This window comes from Onychostoma macrolepis, chromosome 07, assembly GCF_012432095.1.
Source record: "Onychostoma macrolepis isolate SWU-2019 chromosome 07, ASM1243209v1, whole genome shotgun sequence".
NCBI classification, from domain to species: Eukaryota; Metazoa; Chordata; class Actinopteri; order Cypriniformes; family Cyprinidae; genus Onychostoma; species Onychostoma macrolepis.
The window spans coordinates 29845283-29869028 of record NC_081161.1 but is presented as its reverse complement, the minus strand read 5'-3'; the positions used below and the strand labels follow the sequence as shown (position 1 = coordinate 29869028).

The following is a 23746-nucleotide window of genomic DNA, read 5'->3' as shown; positions in this document are numbered from 1 at the left end:
TTTAAAAAGGGGAGGGAAAAAAAAAGTTAACCAGTGGCAATAATAAAACCAAGTTGCTTTACAAGACCTGGACATCAATTAATACTTTATTGAGAGCTCCATATTAGGCTGGACAAGTTTTCTACGCACATACAGATTTTAAAACATTAATATAAAAACAATCCAGTTTCCTAAAACTAATCAAGTCCAAATAACAACAGTCCCTGTAATAACAACAATAAAAACATCTTAAAAAAAAAAAACAAACACATTTTTACATCTTTTCTACATCAACTCTGATGAAAAGTATGTGAGAACAGTGCCTTCAATAGCCTCTCACATCCTCTTGGTGACTTTTTTAAAGAGTGCAGCAGGCCTCATTGAGCTCAACTTGGGCTTACGCTGTTCAAGCTGATGGAGGTTTCCCTCAGACACACTCCGTACTACTCTACGGCTTGGCTCATTCTCTGATGATACTAGATGCAGTGGAAGAGAACAAAGAAAGAATAAAGATAAGGAAAAATATAAGTTAAGTTTATTTAAAGAATCTGAAAAAAAAAAAAAAAAGTACAACTGATTCCCTCAAAATGTTTCTTGAGCAGCCAATCAGCATATTAGAATGATTTCCAAAGGAACATGTGACACTGAAAACTGGAATAATGGCTGCTGAAAATTCAGCTTTTAATTAAATCGAGCAATTCCAAGAGGGAATCGCATCGGTGCTTGGGCCCTAAATAGGCCATTTTAAATGGTAATAATTCCACAATATTATTTACTTCTTTTTTGATTAAATATATGCAGCATTGGTGAGCATAAGATACTTTTATTTTTATTTTTTTAACTTTTTAAAAAATCTTACCCCAAACTTTTGAACAATAGTTTAACAAAAAATGCCATGCCAAATTTTTTAACAAACGATTGGATTAATTTTAAACATTGGTGCCATATATTACCGCGGTCACTTAATTTAATAAAAGCTGCCGTGCTGAACAACACCTTATAAACATGGCAAAAACCACTAATGCACAGCCTCTAGTGGCTTATTACTTTATGAAACTGGGGTAAATTCAGCCAACTCGTGGCATTATATTACTAAGGAGAAAGAACGCACATAAGCCACTGGGAGTGGGAGGAGGAGATTGTGCGCTTCTGGCTGTGCGCCTGACATTCTTTCACAGCTGTCAGCCGGCCCGCCCATTACACTATTACAATACTTTACCAAACATAATGGATTATGTGAGGACTTCATAAATGGAATATAATAAGAGACGCTTATGTTCCACTTCCAAGATACAAATGGAAAGCCCATAGAGGGTAACTAATTTTTCTGCATTGAGAATAGCATACTAACCTCCAAAACGTCGGATCCGCAGCGGTTTAGACGCCTCGCAGGGATCTCTCTTTATGCGCTTGGGTGCCGCAGACGTGGCCTGAAAACTGTCTTCTTTCCCAGTGTTGGAACTAATACAAAGAGAGAAAGTGAGATTTTGGAAAACACCACGAGTGCAAAATGTCAACGAGGCATGATTTGAAACAGTCCCAGCGAACAGGTCCCACAATAAACACACACCCGTTGAACTTGCGCTTGACCTGAGCAGCTGAGGTCATGGCCATGTAGGACGGTTTGGATTTTCGCAGGTCTAATAGTGATGGGATCTCCAACCTAGAAACCAATCGGAAATAAACTTATTCACACCAGTCAAAACAGAACTACCTAGTTCAACTTAAATGCAAATGATACAGTTTTCACAGCAAATTGTACCTTTTTGCTGGCTCATTTCCGTTGTTAGCACGCAGTGCCCGAAGTGTTGTGTGGCCAGGGGGCTCAGGTGATAGGATGACTGTGGCATTACCGCCTGATGGGTCCTCGTTGTGACCAATGTCGATAGTGGAGTTTGGATCAAAGCTACTGGAGGTGTGCGGCTGCCCCTCAGGAGTGTACTGCAGTGGGAACATGCCCTCCTGTTTTAAGACCTCCTGAACGGCAGGGGGGTAATGGGACAGCACAGGATTGGGCCCATCCTCATCTGGGTTTGCAGGAGACACAGACAGCTTCCTCCTGATTGGTTTTTTAAGAGGACATTCAACATTTCCATCCTGAAGTTGAGGGCTACAGCCTAAAAGAGAAAAGCAGCACAAAATTCATCAGCTTCATTGGAAGACCTCACCAAATGGAAAAGACTTCTCATGAAGCTTTTACTGTTTTGATAAAAAATCTGGGATATATTGATCACTTCCCAGTCAAAGCTAAAATGTCAACAACATTATGATCAGAAATGTCAAATACGCATTTAAACAACATTTTAAATAGTACATTGTGCAACTGGTATGTTGTAAAACAACAAATCAGTGATATGAGGGAACAATCGTTATCAAACAATTCAAGTGATCAAATTAACTTAATTGATTTGACATATAACTTCAATATGACATTTGCCATGTCAGTCTTTGGATTTTGTTAAGTTTGTCTCTATAGACTTGAAGATAGATAGATAGATAGATAGATAGATAGATAGAGTCAGACAGACGGACAGAGACAGACAGATACATGCAGACAGACAGACAGATAGATTAGATGGAAAGATACAGACAGACAGATAGATACAGACAGATTAGATGGAAAGATACAGTCAGACAGACAGATAGATAGATAAAGACAGACAGATAGATAGATACAGACAGATAGATACAGACAGATTAGATGGAAAGATACAGTCAGACAGACAGACAGTCAGACTGAAGGAATTGACCTGTTGTCAGATAATGATATCAAATGATACCAACTGCAACACTTTTAAATAATGTTAAAGTTTATATGAGAATAAACTGTAGCACTATATCGCAAACACTAAATGAAACAAACTCATCTTTCAAGAATTGGAGATGTTTGCATTAAACACATGCCAGTCACAAATTTCATAGTGTTGTCCAGAGTAAAAAGTAGTGGGGCCATTAATATTTGAATGAATTCTGACCAACACAAGTAACTGGTACATTATAATACTACTCTGTGTTGTTGTCATCTGATTTGTGAGGCACATTCCTGAACACATCTAGCTCTCACACACACACACACACACACACACACACACACACACAAGTTTTCATTACTGATGGAAACACACAAACATTAATTACTCATACAACAGTGAATAATTTATCCACGCTTGTCACGTGAGTATTGGTGAGCACATCAAGAACACTGTGCTGTTAAAGAGCAGGCTCTTTTGCGCCGTCAAGACAGACAGTACATGTATGTGTGTGCCGGTGGGTGTGTGTGGGTGAGGAAGGCAAGGGAGGCTCCAGGAAGCTGTTGGAGGGGTCTGACGTTGGATATTGAGTGGCGGAGTATGCCGGAGCACGTCGCAGTCTGGCCGCACACTGACTCACACGATGCAGAAAAGCGAGGGAGAGAGAGACACTGCGGCTGCATCTTAAGCGTTCTTGACCAATCGCGATGCTTCAGAGCTCCTGCTGGTTAAACTGTTGACACACAGCCATCTCTCCTTCTCTCTGAGTCAGTGCTGATTCTCAGAAATCTGGATTGCATGGGAGAGGACCTGACATCCTGTTAATGACTAACTATACTCACTTTTTTAGCAAAAGAAAGTTTGAGAACTGAAAAGTTAGAGCGACTGCGCTTTGCTTCGACGGCCTCTCGAAGCCGGCAGCTGTAAAACACAGCCGATATAACTTCATTTGAGAGGCACAGGGTGATCAGGTGACAAAGCAAAGAGAAAAAAACAACACAGAGAGAGGATGGGCGGCAGACAGTGATGTATGGCCCAGAGCGGAGGCAGAGGAATAGGTGCGATCAGTAATTGGTGGCAGAGTGCTCTGGGTGGCGTATTTTTGGCTGGTGGGATTAAAACATGCATGAGGCGCTATTTCTGGAGGAAGCCACTGCGGATTAGGGTCGCCTGGCTCTCGCTCTCTCATTGCTTGCTCTCTTTTTATTGCAGAATCGTCCTCGCCCAATCCAGGAGCGTTTCATACTATATGTAATAGCTCCCCCTCCCTGCACCGAGCAATGATTTTATGAATGAATTTCGGAAGGGCGGAGGGTCGGCGCTACTGAGAGGCTAGACGTAGATGGCGAGGTGAGGAGGAGAGACAGACAATGGAGATATAAAGAATGATTGATTAAAAAATAAGCAGCGCACAGACAAAAACATACAGAAACGTGAAAGAAAAGAGTAAAAGCAATGAGAGGAAGGAGAATGGAAAGAAACAGACTGCAGGCTTAAGTCTGAGAGGCAGTCTCGTGCGCGTTGACACGTGACTCTCCTGCTTCTGTCCTCTATTCCATCACTATTTTCCACCCTTTCACGCTCTCGCTCCCTCTCTCCACCGAGCTCTTGAGCACGAGTGCAGCGACGGTATCGTCATGAAGCGCGTCGATGGTGGGGGTGGGGCGGAGGTCCATTCATAACCCTCTCTTTGAATCTCTGTATCTCTTTCAGTTCCTGCAGACAGGGCTCCATCTCTATTGTCTTTAAGTAGGGAACGCAGAGCAGGACGACCTGAACACAGCTCTTATTTTCTGCTGCATGAATGCAAGCAGGACTTGTTTAAAATTGTGAGCCTTGAAAATAAGCATCTCTTATATATATATATATATATATAAAAAAGCAGCAATACATGTATTTTGGTGCAAATCTGAAAATGCACAAAAATAGGACAGAGCAGTTACACAAACATATAGAAATGAACTGATATCTGCCTAAAAGGAATAAATGCTATATTTTGTTTATAACAAAAGAAATTAATCTAGAGGTCATGAATATTGCATTTATTCTCCAAGTGGCTACAATGAAATCTTGCAGAGCCAGGGACTAGTTTGTCCTTACAATAGCTCAGTAGAACAGCCTGGAAACTTGTAAACGTGATTTTTATTTTTTTTTTGGTCCCCCAGTGGACTGATAAAAACCTGAACACCATTTTTGTGTGAAATATGCATCACATTTTATGTTTCTTTTCAGGCAGCAAACAAATCATTATTCATCATTTTCATAAAGCTCCATTTGCTTCCACTGAAAATGAACTTTTATACTGTCCTGACCTGGTCAAATCCCATATGGTGTTTGAAATCAATCATTCAAATTTAAACAATCATTGGACAGGGGGAAAAAGTAAAAAATAAACAACAGAAACACCCCATCGTGCTTGTCAAAAATGAGGAATTATAGACATAGGAAATTTGTTTCTAATAAATACTATGCTCGGCAATGCAAAATATTCCAATACTATAAGTTTACAATATACATTTTCCAACCATAATTCTTAACCCTATCCGTCTGTTTTCCCCCACTTCCCTCTTTTTCTTCTTTGCAGGTCTCTGTATTTTCCTGAAATGTGTGCATTTCCCACAGCGTGTCTCAATCAAATGAGGAACACCTGTTCTGCAGAAAAATCTCATTACTCTCCATTTACTGAGCAATAACTCACCACTCCTTCAATTTCCCCAAGCTTTCCTCTCTTCCTTTTCCCCTTTCTCCCACCCCTCGATTCCCTCCATCCTGTGAAAAGCTTGTTTTTGGATTTCATTCGGTCAGCATGGAGAATGTCAAACAACTCGGTTAGTTTCTAAGCTAAAATAAAGTTATTTACATAATTATGTTTCATTTTTGCTTTTATTTATTTAAGGCACTGACATGATTTGACTCTTAATGAAGAACTATTTTATTTTGATGCTCACACGGAGAATGATAAATGATTGATGCATTGAAAGGGGACTATTGTAAACAAAGCTAGTTTACAAAGCATGAACGATCTAGCTGAGCCTTCACAACTGTGCAACACAAGCATGGGCTGTCAGTATGAGCAATGTGACAGATTCGGAACTTAAGCAGAATATATGTTGAAGCAGACATTGAGGGGAAAAAAGGGGAGACAGAGATGAGTTTACCTTTAGATAAGTGTGTTGGTCTGAGACGCTGAGAGGTTCGGCGTGTGTGTTTCTCTGAGCCTGAGTGAAGAAAACACATTGTTATTCATTTGTGCTGGTCCTTCCTATTCAGTCCAGCATATACATCACACGGGAACTAAACACGTCTTAAATCAAGACACATACATCTGTCAACGTTCACACAATGCAGATCACATTACACTGACATGGAGAACAGTAAATCACAAGGCAGACATAAAATGAGATCACTATGAGGTGGCTATGTGACACAAATGAGATGGCTCATCTCGGAAGCAGGAAGTTTACTGACATTATCTCTTGGACTATTTCCTTGCGTCCTCAGCTGTGGACGTTACCCCAAAACAGGAAAGATAAATTGCATTTCAAAAAGAGATGGAAAAAAAAGAAAAAAAGAAAAGTATAATAGTTAAAATCATAAAGTGATCTAAAATATTTAAAAATAAATCATCATATTCAGCATTAGAAAAAATAAAAATAATTAAAACTAGGTTGTGTTTACATAGTATGTGTGTACTGTGTATATTTATTATGTATATGTATATATATAAAAATACACGCATGCATGCATGCATATATTTGACAAAATGTCACGTTTATATATTTATGATATAATTTATATAAATATATACACATGTAAATACTTTCAAAATATATGCTGTATGAGTGTTTCTTTATATATACACATTATGTAAACAAACTTTAATTTTGGGTGCGATTAATCATGATTAATCGTTTGACAGTACTAATTAAAACTAAGATCTATTGATGGTTGCAGTCATGTGCAAAAAAAAAAAAATCGAAATATTGAGAAAATCACCTTTAAAGTTGTTCAAATGAAGTTCTTAGCAATGCATATTACTAATCAAAAATTAAGTTGATACATTTACGGTAATAAATTTACAAAATATCTTCGTGGAACATGATCTTTACTTAATATCCTAATGATTTTTGGCATAAAAGAAAAAAAATCGACAATTTTGACCCATACAATGTATTTTTGGCTATTGCTACAAATATACCCCAGCGACTTAAGACTGGTTTTGTGGTCCAGGGTCACATATGCTGATTTGGTTCTCAAACATTTCTCATGTGAAATTTCTCTTTTCACATTTTCAATGTTAAAAATAGTTTTGCTGCTTGATATTTTTGTAGAAAGTTCAAAAGAACAACATTTATTCCAAATAGAAATCTTTTGTACCATTATAAATGTCTCTACTGTCACTTTTGATAAATTTAATGTGCCAGACATTGTGGGTCACGTAACTCTATTAGGTTTTGGTGAAATGCTTTATGCATCAGAGTAGCACCAGTTTCAAGAAAGACTATGCATTAAATGCGAGATGTTTTGCTACAGAAAGAGAAAGCATTTCTAATTTGAAAGTTTGATTGTTTCATCAAGATTTCACTCACTGCATGGCGTGCTCTGGTGAGACACGAGGTGTGAGAAAGACAGGATGGGCTGTAGATGAGTGCTCCCTGTGCCACCATCATCCCTATCCTCTGCTTTCTCCTGGTCTGCCCAGACCACACCCCTCCCTCTGTGCACCAGCCGCTCCAGCTCCGCCCACTCAGCGTCATCGGTGGCAATGCTCGCGGCCTCCAACGCCAGGTGCTGTCGACGGCAGGTGGACAGCAGGGCGTTCACCAACCTGACAGGACAGGTGGAGAGCAAGTGTGGTATAGTTGAATGATACAGATGGAGGCATTTACATTGCAAATTAATCTGAATAACACAAAGAACAATCTACAAAGAACCATCCAGAACATATAAAAGAATGCATGGTTTCCCACAAACACAGGTTCAGGGTGACTTAAGCTCAAAATTATGAAACCTGGTGCAAAACCTCTACGAGTGTTGACTCATACTTGTGCGTGTGAGCGTTTTCCTGGTCTTGAACACTGATGAGGTGGCTCATGTGCTCAATGTGTTGCTGAAGGTCAGTGATCTGCAGCTGTAGCTGATGGCACTGCAGTTCCCTTTTCAACTCCTGTACGCAGAAAAACAAAGAGAAATGCTACAATAATTGCAGCAACCAGTAGCTCCATCCCCATCCCCTTGATATTAATGCTACTGCTAAGCATATCATCATCTTTCAAAAGAACATACAATCTAGTTAAAATAAACAAGAATGTTATTTGATCATTTTCATTTATATGCACCAAATTAACAGCAATATATTATGCCATAAATTTAATAAATAGCAATGAAATGACAATAAATCAGTATTAAGTTGAATATGTTTACCAAAACATTTTACTTAGGCCTCTAAAATTAACGTGTTAATTTATGCAATTAATTAAAAAAGAAAAGTAACAGGCTTATGCTCTACGGTATGGAATTTTTTACTCATTTTTCTAGTCTATTCAATGCTTTTGTAAAACTAACATATTTGAAATATTAATTTGGGGGCTGTACTAAGCAAATATTGATTTGCTGTTAATTTGCATAATTTTGATTTTATTTAATTGACATTCATAGTTTTTATAAATTAATTAGTTTTCATTTAAATAATGTAAGCTTATTTGAAGAAAAAAAAAAAAAAAAAAAGACAACTATCAAATCTAATTTTACTACTGAAGCTTAAATCAAAGACAAGTAACAAAAGAAAAAAGATCAACTCATTGAAAAGCTATTTATGAAATGGCCAAAAATCATGCATTAAAAACAACAATATTGATCATTCATTTTACATTGTCACCACAAATTATGCATATAGCATAAATCAGGTCACAGGTAGGGACAGTCTTCCATCTATTAGATGGCAAATTTTAAATAGAATATCAAGCTCAGGAGTGAGACTATCGTAGCTTTCTGGGCGAAGAAGAGAACGACGAGATTAAACCATCTCTTCTATGCGCTATAATGAGAAAGGCAACACAGGCAAGACACTACAAAAATGATGAAACGGCTTAGATGTTGTTTTTAGTCTAGCTCCTTGTTTTCTTTCTGTCTCACTGAAAATGCACCTTCTGAGGAGTCTTCTACCCCCTCTGACGCAAGAAAACGCAAAACAGCACAGCACAGAACATTTGATGGGCGGGTGCGTCACTACTCCGTTCTACTTCCAGGAAAAGAAAAAAAAAAACAGGAGTGCAAAAAGAGAGCGAGAAAAGAGGTGTGGATTTAGGTAAGCAGCTGTAGGGAGTGATGAAGGAAAAGCATTGATTTTCTTTTATTAAGACATCCTCCGGTGGGGAAATGGAGAGAGAAGCTAAAAGAGGGGGTGAGAGAGACACGAAAATGGTCACAGTGTCTATCAAAAGGCCACGAATGAGGGCAAAAACAAAGATTACACAATATTTTCAGCTTGACCAAGAAAACCACTGACAAACGGTGATTTTTGCATGTTTTTTTTTTTTAATCAGTTGATGAATGTTCATGTCTCCTACATGCAGACTGATTAACAGCGTGCATGACTGCAAAATATGTCATTTGCTTCAGAAAAATGTCACTGCCAAATTAACAAAGGCTCAGGTACATTAAGATATAGAGTTGCAATTTATGGCAGTTCTTCCAGAAGATAATACTAGCCCTCTTTAAGTGTATGATGAGCTGAAGAAGAGCTCTGCTATTTAGGGCCTCTGAGGATCATGTCTGCCTCAGACATTACAACACTGAAGACTGGCACTCTAGAGCTTCAATGCTCGGGTAGAAAACATGAAAACATTCAATAATGGCATTTCGAAAGGGATAACAGGCCAAGGCTGTCCACTCCGGGACTGAAATGAGCCCTCAAATAAAGAAATATCACGATAAGCTGAAGGACAAAAAACAACATAGATCTGTTGCAGGGGTAGGCGGTATGACAAATTCTTATATCACGATATACAATACAGCTATTTTTGCTGCAAATTCAAACTCACAATGTTTTATATATTACATAAAGTGCTGTCTATTTTCCAAGAGTCTACCAACTTCTTAAAATTACATTTTTTTTCCCCCCCCCTCTTTAGATTGGGCATAACCCTGAAGGTAAGATATTCAAAACAGATGAAGGATGAATCTGGCCATCAGTGCAAAAGCATTTTCAAATTACCAAAGTACTTCATAAAGTAATCAAATAGTTTTTTTTTTATTAGAGTATAGCAGAAACTTTACTGGTTGACATTTCTGCCACCACATGTATACTGCCCATGCAGCCCTAATCTGAAGTAAAAGTGACCCAGCCCTGACCTCTGGAGAGTGTCCTTCATGTCCAAGCAGCTTCATCTCGTTTTCGATGCGGTGAAGCCACCCCTCGTTCTCCTGGAAGTGCTTTTCACTCTCCATCAAGCGTTTGTGCAAGTGCTCCCGATGAGACTTCAGGGAGGCCAGTTTACGCTCATACTTACAGGTGGCCTAAAACAAACGATGACTAAATCAGGGTTCACACACATACCGAACAATGAATTTCTGTAACTTTTCCAGTCGTTTATCATTTATAGACATAAATTTCTAGCCAAAAAAAAAAAACGCAACACATTTTGAGCATGGCTAGAGGAAATGTACAACACAAAACAAGTCTCTTATGCTTACCACGGTTGCATTTATTTGATCAAAATAGTAATGTTGTGAAACATGTTTTAAACTTTTGTTTTAAACAACCTTATGCGTGCATGGATCAGTGTTGTTACCGTTTCGGCCCTGCTGTCAGGGAAGAAGATCAGACTCTGCTGATGCCACAGCTCCCTGTGTTTCATAGTCAGCCTGTTTTCATTTAGCTGCTTCTCGGTGTTCAGATGTTCTTTACGGACCTGCAGACGTGCAGCAAACACACTGCGCAGGGACTCAGACATCCTGCAAAATACAAAAGACATTGTGTTATGGTCTCTATTCAAAGGATGCAACACTCACTTTTCCTCTTAAGTTCTGCATTATAGAAGTTGAACGGTAGTTAATGTATACACTCCAGAACACAAAGGAAGCACTTCACTATGATATCTGATCCTCTTTATAGTATCCATATAAATTATATAAAAAAATAAAAAGGTTATGCGAGGTTATAAGAGATCATGCGCTCATAGGGACCTGGGTTCGAGTGCAGCCTGGGTCATGTCAAGTCCTCTCTCCTTGCACCTTACTGTCAATTTCCTCATTATACTATCTGCTAAACAAAAAATAACTAAAACTAAAATAAAACAAAAAAGCAATAGAATTAATGGAATATCATGGTTTAAATTAAATTGTTGACTCACCATCAGTTAATAAAGACAAACATGTGCATAGTAATTCAATTACAATCGAAGCTCAGATGCCAGTCTTAATTATCTAGTTTAGTTCCCGAGTACAGTATTTTTGAAAAGTCTGGGGTTTGCAAAATTGTAATTTTTTAAATTAATACTTTTATTCAACAAGGATTCATTAAACTGATTACAAGTCATAAAGACTGATAAAGAAAATTGTATTTCAAATAAATTCTGTTCTTTTACTCCTAAAAAGAGGAATTAATTTCCACAGAAACATTAAGCAGCTCAATTGTTTTTAACACTGATGATAAGAAATGATTCTTGATCAGCATATTAGAATGATTTCTGAAGTATCATGCAACACTGAAGACTGAAAATTCAGCTTTGCCATTACAGGTATGACTTACATTTTAAAATGAATTAAAATAGAAAACAGTTAATTACAGTTATATTTACTTTGTTTATAATCAAATGCAGCCTTGGTGAACATAAGAGAATACTTAATACAAACTCAAACTTTTGAATGGTTGTGCAAGTCGCATTGAGAAAAATATGAAGCATACCCGACAGTTGGCTGAGAATATGTTTCACCTTACTGCAACTTTTTCTCTTCTATTTAATATAGGCCTTCGTGCTCTCATTCAAACACATTCTCCACCGAGAGCCTTCAATACTCCAACACAGCCTTTTGCAACACTGCATACGGCTCCTCAATGAATGCTTTGAGATATCACCTGAACTGTGTGTGGGCGGTATTAGTTTTGATTTATAAAAAAAAAAAAAAAAAAAAAGGAGTCCATTGAGAGAGAAAGTGCAGAGGCTGTATTTGGGGCCATAATGTTGGTGCAGCGCCGACACTGCCAGACTCCTGCATTATTAATGCGGGCAGGAGCGCGCCGCTAAGCACCTCTCTCCCTCTCTCCCCCTCTCTCCCACTCGCTCGGCAAGTTGTGAATTCTGATGCCAGTGAATGAAACACGTAGTGAGACTCATTCAGCTTTTCCCCCTCCTCCTTCCTCTCATCGTCCCGCCCACCCTTGCCATTTTCCCTCTTTCTCTCCTCCCTCCGCCTGTCCTTTATTTTCTCCCTCCCATCTATGGATGCTGCGGTGGTTTTTGCTGACGAGAACCACACACACACACACACACACACACACACACACACACACACACACAAAACGAAATGACTGAATCTAGAGGCTGAGGGGTGGGGCGGTGGGACGTGTAGCAAAACTGTGATACATTTTCTCTCCAGAACAAGCAATAAAACAAAAAAAGGAAAGGGGAAAAAACAAAAAAAAAAAACAATCCTCAAAAATTCAAGAAACAGAGGAAAACACAAGCCTCCACTCTCCACTGGGCCTGATGAAAAATGCAGAGGTAAGGAGACCTCCACCTGCGATGGTGTCTGGCTTTGTCCTGTGTACTCTTACTCATGAATAATTGAGGCGTATTCAAAGTTTCAAAGGACAGCGTTAAAGAGCTGCACATCACACATGGCATAAAATAAACAACATCTAAACAAACAAAAACACAGGTCTCAAGATGCATGTTGGCGCCTGCAAATAGAGTTTGCTGTGTTGCATGAGTGCACACTTTTGGACTGAACGTTGACACACGTGCTGCTTACTTCTCAAATTCGGCTCTCCTCTGGACGGGGATTGGATTAAGGGCAGGAACCTCCACCTTCCGCTCTTCGTACTCTTTGAGTTTCTGTTTCAGCATGACAATCTGCAAGCACACACACACACACACACCCTCTCATTAGACAAGCTAGTCTCATGTGGATAAGACCCATCTCGCCTAACAGCAGAAGCAAACCAGATTTACAAAGTAAATAGTTCCACATTAAGATGTAATTAAGGATGAAATTCTTTGAGTCTTCATTTTTACCTCAGCTTTCTGCTTTTCACAGATGACAGCATACTGGCCAATGTGACTGTCCAAGCTCATCACATTACTCTTCAGCTGAAATACAGGGAGAGAGAATCAGAAATATGATCTATATTATAATGATGCTTTGATACGATCTTTGGACGTGGTGAACTCATGGGTGATTTGAGGCATGTTGTTGGTCGGGGGACTGCTGAAGCTGCGCTTGTATGTGTAGGACTTACAGTGGATTTGATCTCCTTGGCGCGGTTGGCATATTTGAGAGTGTTATGCGTATCTTCATAGGAGACCGAGGACGGGCTGACATTCGCGATCATCACAGTTCGGCAGTTTCCACCGAGAGAGTCTTTGAGGAGCCGTGTCAGCTTGCTATCTCTGTAAGGAATGTGTGTCTTCTTACACTGAGAATAAAAAACAAACCAAAGCAAAGAAAAATCAAATTCAAGAATATCACAAAAGAACGTCAACAGCACACAAGAAACAATGACTGAAAAATAAAACTGATACAGCCTTCCAAAACTCGGCAGAGATTACACGATTAGGCTTAAAATGTAATTTTAGGCTGTTTCTGATATGAGTTTACATTTAATTTACAATGGATCCGCCCCTAAGCTTCACCTTAAAATGTTACTAACCAATCCAAGAAAAGCTTCTTTTTTTTTTTTAATGCAAGTCTATGGAGAATCTTTGCATTTCGATAGTTTTAAAAGTATTTTTAATTGGAAATTTTCCTAAAATATAACTTCTCTCGGGTGCATTATGCTGGACTTCTCCAATCATTTAATTGGTTTAAACACCGCCCCTACTTACAATCGACTGCAATGTCAATGGCCTACATTTTTCTTTCAATTAACATGTATGGCATTAGTAAGAACAACTACATTTGCTCCTAATGTTAATGTCACAAACTTAATTTCACTTACATACTGAAATTGTTCATAGGAGATGAATGTGTTGTTGCAGAAACGAACATTTCTGTGATCTTACACTACTCTATTACTGAATAATTTAACAACTTCTTTAAAGAAAACTGCAAATAAGATTTTAAGCTCAACTTAAATTAACAGCAAGCCAAGCATTTCAGAGTATGATTGAGTAATTCAAAACTTGCGAGACAAGCCAATTTTGCTAGTGAAAACACTTAATTCTCACTTCTTTCAGTAAATTTAAATATTTCTTATAACACAGAATAAGGCAGCAAATAACAATGATACAGACTGACCTTCTAACACATCCTAACAATAATTTCAGATTCGTCTCATCTCAACCGCTTCATGCTGTTAAACATGTTCAAAGAGCCAGTTGGCACTCTGGCTTTCATCTCGCTGGCCTGTTTGACCCGCAAAAGAAAGCATTCACAAACTGATGGTCTAATTAATCTCCAGATCTAGTGACTGATACACAGTCCATATCTCAGCAGTCGCAAAAAACATCAAAGCCAAGTTTCCACTTAGCTGATGTGGAACAGTTAACATACAGGTTCTGGTCATATAATTAGAATATCATCAAAAAGTTGATTTATTTAACTAATTCCATTCAAAAAGTGAAACTTGTATATTATATTCATTCATTACACACAGACTGATATATTTCAAATGTTTATTTCTTTTAATTTTGATGATTAGAGCTTACAGCTCATGAAAGTCAAAAATCAGTATCTCAAAATATTAGAATATTTACATTTGACTAAATGACCATCCCTACAGTATAAATTCTGGGTATCTCTTGTTCTTTGAAACCATAATAATGGGGGAAGACTGCTGACTTGGCAATGATCCAGAAGACGAACATTGACACCCTCCACAAAGAGGGTAAGTCACAGAAGGTCATTACTGAAAGGTGTGGCTGTTTACAGAGTGCTGTATCAAAGCATATTAAATGCAAAGTTGACTGGAAGGAAGAATTTGGGTAGGAAAAGGTGCACAAGCAACAGGGATGACCGCAAGCTTAAGATTACTGTCAAGCAAAGTCGATTCGAACACTTGTGAGAGCTTCACAAGGAGAGAACTGAAGCTGGAGTCAGTGCATCAAGAGTCACCACGCTCAGACGTCTTCAGGAAAAGGGCTACCAAGCCACTTCTGAACCAGAGACAACGTCAGAAGCATCTTACCTGGGCTGTGGAGAAAAAGAACTGGACTGTTGCTCAGTGGTCCAAAGTCCTCTTTTCAGATGAAAGTAAATTTTACATTTCATTTGGAAATCAAGGTCCCAGAGTCTGAAGGAAGAGTGGAGAGGCACAGAATCCATGTTGCTTGAAGTCCAGTGTGAAGTTTCCACAGTCAGTGATGATTTGAGCTGCCATTGGTCCACTGTGTTTTCTGAAGTCCACAGTCAACGCAGCCATCTACCAGGAAATTTTAGAGCACTTCATGCTTCCTTCTGTTGACGAGCTTTATGGAGATGCTGATTTCATTTTCCAGCAGGACTTGGCACCTGCCCACACTGCCAAAGGTACCAAAAGCTGGTTCAATGAGCATAGTGTTACTGTGCTTGATTGGCCAGCAAACTCGCCTGACCTGAACCCCATAGAGAATCTATGGGGTATTGTCAAGAAGAAGATGAGAGACACCAGACCCAACAATGCAGATGAGCTGAAGGCCACTATCAGAGCAACCTGGGCTCTCATAACACCCGAGCAGTGCCACAGACTGATCAGCTCCATGCCACGCCGCATTGCTGCAGTAATTCAGGCAAAAGGAGCCCCAACTAAGTATTGAGTGATGTACATGCTCATACTTTTCAGTTGGCCAAGATTTCTAAAAATCCTTTCTTTGTATTGGTCTTAAGTAATATTCTAATATTTTGAGATACTGATTTTTGACTTTCATGAGCTGTAAGCTCTAATCATCAAAATTAAAAGAAATAAACATTTGAAATATATCAGTCTGTGTGTAATGAATGAATATAATATACAAGTTTCACTTTTTGAATGGAATTAGTGAAAAACTTTTTGATGATATTCTAATTATATGACCAGCACCTGTACATGGAGAATGAATTTGCCAACACAAACACAGGGGAAAATGCAGCAGTCAGGGGAGGGAGATGTGGAAATGTTGTATATCTGATCTCGTCCAGCTGATGTCTCAAACTATAGCCTACATCTGGACTGTGTATGAGTTCGTGATTTCATTATAGCTTTGAATCAAGTGGTGGCCTGCTGGGAACTTCACAAACTCCTTTGCAAAAGGGTGAAATAAAGACCATGGCCCACTTTTCAGTCGTTTTCTTGATTTCTGTTAGGAACTACTGCACTAAGAAAGTGGGCATTTTCAGTGATACAACACCAGCTTATGTAACCTAAAAAACATACAAGCAGCACCATCACGATAGCCAGTCTGTGAAAAATCACATTTCTGCAGGCAGCATGTTCTCTCTGTTGGAACGACTGTGTTAGCAGTGTGTGTGAGTGCGAGTGGCCTCCCAGGAGAACATGGGTAAGGAGAGCCGCCTTCGTGACAGGTTAATTTATGCGGATGGCATGAAAACAATACCTATGAAGCTGCCTGCGGAGGGGCCCAGAGACAGGGACAAACCTCCTCACCTTACACACACACACACACACACACACACACACACACACACACACACACACACACACACACACACACACACACACACACACACACACACACCAGCCGAAACACTCTGGCATCAAACGGCAAAAACCACAGAAGACACAACACAAACACGAAAGCACAAACAAATCAAAAGAATCCCTAAAACAGAGCCAGAACAACAATGAATGAGATCATGACTACAAATACAATCAATTTACAAGAAAAATGCAAAGAACATGCACCCGGCTTTGCCAGACAATAAACAGAAAGAGGGCCTGCACTTATCTAGCACCAAAATAACTCAAGTGAACATGAGGTTTTTGACCAATCCCATATTTATGGGTCAACGGCTTGTTAAGATTCAGCTGTACTACAAAACAAAACAAAGATGTACTGCATGCTGAAAAACTCCAGACAAAGCAAACAAGTAAAACAAAACAGAACTGCCTCTCTCTATTTTGCTCTTCAGTAAAAGCTCGCAATTGAGAAACTTGGACATGTGCTAGAACAAGTAAACTCGTCTACAGTACTTCGTCACTGAAAACAAACATTTGAGAAACAACAGTTAAAATAGTTATGCATGCACATGTTTGTGGGAGCAGTCAATCCTTTATCGCCCAGAAAAAAAGCTAATTGAGCATAGACCTAAATGTACAATAACATTCGAAATTTTGGGGTCAGTAAGAAATGAACACTTTTACTACACAAGGATGCATTACATTGATTAAGTGTGATACTATCTTTCTATTTCAAATAAATGCTTTTCTTTTTAACTTTCCATCCTCATACATTTTTCAAAAATATATTAAGGAGAACTGTTTTCAACATTGATGATAATTTTTTTAAACACCAAATAAGCATATTACAACGATTTCTGAAGGATCATGTGAAACTAGAGTGGCGTGTGCATATACACACAACCTTTGCAGATGTTCTTGTTTTATCAATCTCAGCCAGAGATACAGGAGACCTGAGTCACCACAATCATATTTTTAGAGCGAGTTCATTTGATGTGCACTGCATGGACTGAAATGCAGCCGAAAACTGGTCACCTGTTGTGTCGTTGACATATTTATGGAATAAGGCACATGCTTTGTTGCGCTATCAACAGTGATAGGATTTTCAACATCTCTCAGGTTATGAAAAATGTCAGAAAACTGTGGTATCGTGTGGTCAGAAAAGGAAACAAAGACATTTTAAGTGTTTAGGAGGTGGAGAACAAGAAAAACGAATTGGACAAAACTGACTTAATATCCAAGTGTCTGAAAACAGCAGGAGTTGCTTGAAAGTGTTTAGAATTAAATCCATAAAAATTCAACAAAATCTTGATATTTTTTGCTGTTGTGTGTCACTATGGTTACAGACATTACTGAAGGATATCACTAGTTAGAGGAAGAGACTGACCTCCGTTACCTGTTCGTATAGACAGCACTGAATCCTCTTTTTTATGGACAATAGCGTTTAAAATACAGGATTTTTCAAAAGATTTTTAAATGTTTTTGAAAGGAGTCGTATGTTCACCAAGGTATTTTTTACAATATACAATCATTTTTCCATTTTATTATATTTAATTTATTGCAGTGATGAAAAAGCTGACTTTTCAGCATCATTACGCCAATCTTTAGTGTCAAATGAACCTTCAGAAATCATTCTAGTATGCCGATTTGGTGCTCAAGAAAAGTTTCTTATTACCAATGTTACAAACAGTTATGTTGCTTGATATTTTTTTGTGGAAACTGATACATTATTTTCAGAATTCTTTCCTGAATAAAACTTTCAAAGCACTTATTTGAAATATAAATGTTTTGTAACACTAAAAATGTTTTAAATGTCACTTTAATGCAACCTTGCTGAATAAAAGCATTAATTGCTTCCTTAAAAAAAAAAAAAAAAAAAAAAAAAACTTAAAAAAAAAACTTTTGAATAGTAGGTATGATTAGCAGGTTAAATTACCCTGTAGAGTAAAAGTAATGTGAAAATCAATTTCAAAAAGCAGACATGCATTCAGTGGTTTTTCATAACCAATGAGAGTTAAAAGTTGTTATAATATATCAGGATTTGTGACATACACGGCAGCAAATTTCCACCTAGCACCCAAAAATAATTAAAGAATGGTTTATAATAGCTTATGGCACAAAACAAACACTGCAAGGCAGATTTAACAGCCATTTTCTAAGACTACATTCTATATCCGTCACGGGCTAATGGGATTGGGTGGTAAATTACCCTCAAACCGTCTCTGAGACGGAAAATCTGGATACAATTCCACACAGTGTCTCTGGTGGAGGCGTACTGGAATCAGCACTAGTGCATGAGCAGGACAAACACACACACGCACACAAAGCAGCCCTGAGGAAAGGGATAAGTGTACACAACAGAGTCTGAGTTGTAGGTCTCCTGACTCTGATAGCATCAGTCCCTGAACCATAGAGCCAGCGGAGCCTTTGGGTTTGTCCCAAAAGCAAAGAGGAGAGGCGAAGGCTAATACCATCAGAGCAAATGTGCCACAGCACAGTATGAACCCAGCTGACCCAGACTGGATAAAGACCAACAAAGGCTAAAGTGAGGATAAGTAATCGTGATACGGTAAATACATTTGTTTACAATACAGCAGGATTGCAGGTAATTGGTTTTGTGGTAGAACCACACAGAATTCCCATAACTACTGAACACATTTGTGTTAAATAAAGCTAAAAGTACTATACTTTTTGATGCACTAATTGATCAAATCAAGAAATTGTCAATAATACTGAACAACAAATTTGTTTTCAATGCACTATCACAAAGAAACTTCGGCAGACATGGTCGCATAGCAGAGCTACAAACATATTATTGCTAAACAAAAAACAAACAAAAACTTATGAAAATTGGCAAAAGCCACAGAGCAAGATGTAACAGAAAAAAGCATGTAACAGATGACAGCATATTATATTAAATAATTTAAAGGCCATAAGCATAGAGACTTTATGGTTAAGGTTGTCATGTTAAGAACTTGTGTTAATGCGGTTGCAAGGTTTTTCATAGGCATTTATTGTTAAGGTTTCAATAATGTGAGCATTCCCAATTTTGCCAAACAGAGATTATTTATCATCATTTATCAAAATAAATTTCATAAATCATGTAGAGACCAAAAAATTATGAACATGTATACATGGGCATAATTTTTATATTAATCTATAAAATATAAATGTTTGCTTTACTTTCAGAACCATTTTTTCCCCAGCTGATCAATGATTGGCCAATCAGAATCCACCAGACTTTAAAGAGCTCGAGCATTTAAAGCAGCAGACAACATAACTGCAGAGTGTGCTTATAATAAACATAACATTATCATGCATTTGTGCGAACACTAATATACTTATTGCTCTTGGTCTTTAGAGCCTTTAGATGAAGGTTTAAGATCACAAGAAGAAACAATTCTTTCTAAACCTTCAACTAGAAGTGTATACATGGCAGCCCATGCTTGCAACATCCAATTTAAACCTGAAATAATAAAACGGATCTCTTTTCAACAAGATCTGGGTAATCTCTCAATCTTAACAGGAGGTGTAGACCTACTTTGGGGTTGGCTAGCGCGTTGATGACATTCCCCAGGGCGAGGAGGGAGCGGTTGATGTTGGCCCCCTCTCTGAGACGAGCCCCCTTGGCATTGGTTGTACTGGCCCTTTCTGAGCCGGCCAGGTCGATTAAGCTCATCTTGGCCACACGAACATTTGGATTGAGACTGGCTGTCTTATCCTGCTGCCTCAAGTAGATCTGAAGAAAAAAGATGTCACGAGAACATCTTTCAGTTAGATTGTATATTTATATTTTCGCCTGACAACTTTATAAGCCAGCTGACACTGGTTTGAACTGTGCTGTTAACTCTGAAACATCCAGATCAATAGATAGATGACTGAGATATTGGATTGCAGAGAACATTAAAGCTTTCTTGCTTTTTAAACAAATCACATTTTAGAATCTAGAAATAAAACAGAAAAGCCAAATGGCATGATTTATTATTGCCTCGTCAAATCTTCTAGGAAACACAAAAATTCCTGGAAATTGTCCATTCAGGTAAGTCACGCTCAATATCAAAACAAGGGGATTAATGTAAAGTTGCTCAAACCCCACGGGGGGTTATCGCACACAGAGTGAGGCCTAGCAGCATAAAAACAGTTACACAGAACCGGATGTGATATTTACAGAGAAAAGAGTCGAGACTGCGAGAAGCCTTTTACCTGGAATACGGCATGGGAGCGGGAAGACGTGGCGTTCATGTCAGTGGGGTGCTGCGTCCTGTTTCTGTTACCATAATCAAGAGCTTCAAGGATGTGCTCTGCAGATTTGGGCTTCAAAGTAATGAGATACACACCATCAGACAAGGCAAATCAACAACAATTCTTTGTGGACTATGAATCAGGGTCACAGAAAATGCACAGATGACACATGCAGCCCAACTTCACCTGGTGCAGAGTGAGTCCTTGAACAACAACTCCATTGGAGCCGTCCTCTCTCACCGCCAATGGACCAGAGTTAGTTAGCAAATCCCGAATCTGCTCATTATAAACCTGTTCAGAAGAAAGTGCAGAAACTCATTGCTAAAAACACAAAAGGGCTGACTAACTCACACTGCTTCAGGTACAATAAGCCAGAGCTAACACAAATATAGCACTTTTTGTTAGATGCACTTAGTATTTTTCTCTCATTAAAAAGATACTTCAAAAACTAGCACTGAAGCTGAAATCTTTTGTTTTTGTGTGCCTCTGCATTAAAGCATTAAAGACAGTCGAAGACGACTGTCATATTTTGGCAAGATAAATAAATAAATAAAACCTTGAGAGCAACTTTAAAACATACACAGTATCATTCAAGGTTTGGTGTCAATTAGATTTTTTTAAATTAATACTTTTATTCAGCAATGTTTAAAGCTTCTTACAACATTACAAAAGTATTTATTTCAAATAAATGTTGTTCTTTTGTCAATTTTGTTCATGAAACAACCCTGGAAAAAAAAAAAAAAGTATCTCACAAAAATATTAAACAGCACAACCTTCAGTAATAGAAATAAGAAATGTACCAAATCAGTATATAAGAATGACTGCTGAATGATCATGTGACAATGAAGCCTGGAGTTATAGCTGCTGAAAATTCAGCTTTGCCATCACAGTAATAAACTACATTTAAAAATATACAAAAATATATTTTAAATTACTATACTTGTTAACTGTATTTTATTTATCAAATAAATGCAGCCTTTCTGGGCATCAGACCTCTTTCAAAAACATTTTTAAAATCTTACGAAACACAATTTTAGAACTGCATATTAATAAGTGACAAAGATATCCTCCAGGTATTAATAATTAAAAACTTAAACAAATCTTAATGAATAAATCCACAATGCTGTTTAAATTCAGTGGGAAATTTACCTCAAGATAAGAAAAAGCTATGTTAAACACTTTGTCCTCCTTGATGAGGTCCATCCGTGCGAACAGTTCTTTCATAGTGAGAAACATCACTCCTGGAGAATCACTAGTGCCCAACATGGTGTGTGTTTTTCCTGCTCCTGTAGCTCCATAAGCAAACACTTTAAGAAAAAAAAACATTATCACTAAACCAGCAGTCATAATGACATCAAAAACATTCATGAGAAGTATCAAATAGTGGCAAAGATTTTAATAGCATCCATTTGAAAAATCCATAAACGACCAGATTATTAGCATGATAAATAAATACACCAAGCAAAATTCTAACATGGTTGAATGGAGGGGAAAAATACTGGATAAGTTAAAAGGTCATGCTTTTGTAGCACTAACAAAATGTGAATAAGGTACTTTAATTTACAAAATACTTTTTTAATGAAATACTGTTATTATGTTACTGACACTGTTCAAATTCTGCATCAAGTTCTAGCAAGACAAAAAATACCAGCCCAGAATTGGATGATAAATCTAGATTTCACTGCTGAAATCAAGTATATGGCACAGAAAGTAATTTTCAGATTCAATGAAGAGAAATAAAATGTCTCACCAGTGCAGTTGTAGCCATTTAGGACACCATCCACTATTGCTTTAGTGGTGTTCTCAAAAACTTCCAACTGTGAAGAGTCCTCCCTAAACACGCAGTCAAACACAAACTTGAGGTCCTTATTAGCTCTCCTCCGCACATCCCTGTTGCCTACCCGCTGTCCCCGGAAAAATGTCACTTCTTCCTCTTTAGGATCAAAGATAAGCATGTGGTTGTCGACTACGTGGACGACCTTCTTGTGATTTCCATCCTTTTCTTTGTTGTTTAAAGGACGGACACGGACCACCACTTTTACGTGGCTGCACACCTCCCCATCCGACATTGTCCTATTTCACAGATTCCCACTGAAAATCTCTCCTCCTTAGTGTGTGTATCTGTAAAACACAAGAGAATAATTTACAAACAGTGAATTCAAACAAGGCATATTCCAAATTATTCTTCCCAACTTTTTATGTAGGTACAAAATAAACAAACTAAAAGAATGTCACATTTTCCTAGACTTCACCTTCTCAAATCAGTTATGTTACTTTTGGATGTCAAGACAGAGGTATCCATGCTGGCAAAGCATGATTTATTTCATTTTGGCTTGATACCTTTAGAAATAAACTCTAACAGAAGAACAGAGGGGGATTTAAATAACAAAATGAACGTTAAACATCATACTACGTATCAGCCAATAAGATTCTCCTATAGACTGTACATAACATGTTTTAATGTAAGGCCATAACGTAGATGAACCCTGCAAAATCGGTGGTAATTTATTGTAACGGCGAATTAACAAAAGGCCATTCACTGTATCATAAACAGACTATATCATCAACCCATGTGTCTGTTAAGTTCAGCTGATTTTCACTTTAAAGCTCTTATTTGTAGTAGCATTTGCTAGCGTTGGGCTAAAAGCTGCAGCTAACTGCTCATCTCTTTCATTTCAATCACAAAAGATTAAGTTCACGCTATAAAATGCGTATGACCTACCATATGATACAATATGAATCCACGACGAATGATTTGACTAGTGTACTAAGACAATTTGTATTTCTCTTTATTTAACTTTAAACAAAACATTCGAGCTGATAGTAAGCAAAACCAAAACCCTAAGCGCGAAGATTTCAAACACAAGCTGCTGTTCCGTCCCTGCATCTGATTGGACGAGAACATTCTTACGTCAAGCGACGTATGACGCTAAGACGCTACGACTGAATCTAGCAGTGG

At 38.1% G+C, this 23746-nt stretch overlaps 1 protein-coding gene across 2 annotated transcripts; it reads right to left on the bottom strand.

Moving 5' to 3' along the window:
- Positions 1-98: 98 nt before the first annotated feature.
- On the bottom strand, positions 99-23746 carry kif18a (kinesin family member 18A). 2 transcript variants are annotated; one of them, XM_058782344.1, is made up of 19 exons: positions 23510-23746; positions 23040-23142; positions 22538-22908; positions 21937-22094; positions 20974-21078; positions 20749-20859; positions 20087-20284; positions 13192-13368; positions 12968-13042; positions 12705-12805; positions 10523-10685; positions 10083-10247; positions 7775-7896; positions 7319-7557; positions 5888-5947; positions 1742-2096; positions 1550-1642; positions 1331-1440; positions 99-455 (listed from the first exon to the last, which is right to left on the bottom strand). In XM_058782344.1, the coding sequence occupies exons 3-19, from the start codon at positions 22854-22856 to the stop codon at positions 316-318; spliced, it is 2691 nt and encodes an 896-aa protein (XP_058638327.1). In that variant the 5' UTR covers positions 22857-22908; positions 23040-23142; positions 23510-23746; the 3' UTR covers positions 99-315. The 2 variants fall into 2 exon arrangements, with proteins under 2 accessions (XP_058638327.1, XP_058638326.1); XM_058782343.1 differs by lacking the exon at positions 23040-23142.

Excerpts from the sequence above, each read along its gene's own strand:
- kif18a (XM_058782344.1), bottom strand. The coding sequence starts at position 22,856 with ATGTCGGATGGGGAGGTGTGCAGCCACGTAAAAGTGGTGGTCCGTGTC. Across the intron at positions 12,806-12,967 it reads GTGAAAAGCAGAAAGCTGAG|ATTGTCATGCTGAAACAGAA; the intron begins GTAAAAATGAAG and ends GTGTGCTTGCAG. Across the intron at positions 10,248-10,522 it reads CTGACAGCAGGGCCGAAACG|GCCACCTGTAAGTATGAGCG; the intron begins GTAACAACACTG and ends CGTTTGTTTTAG.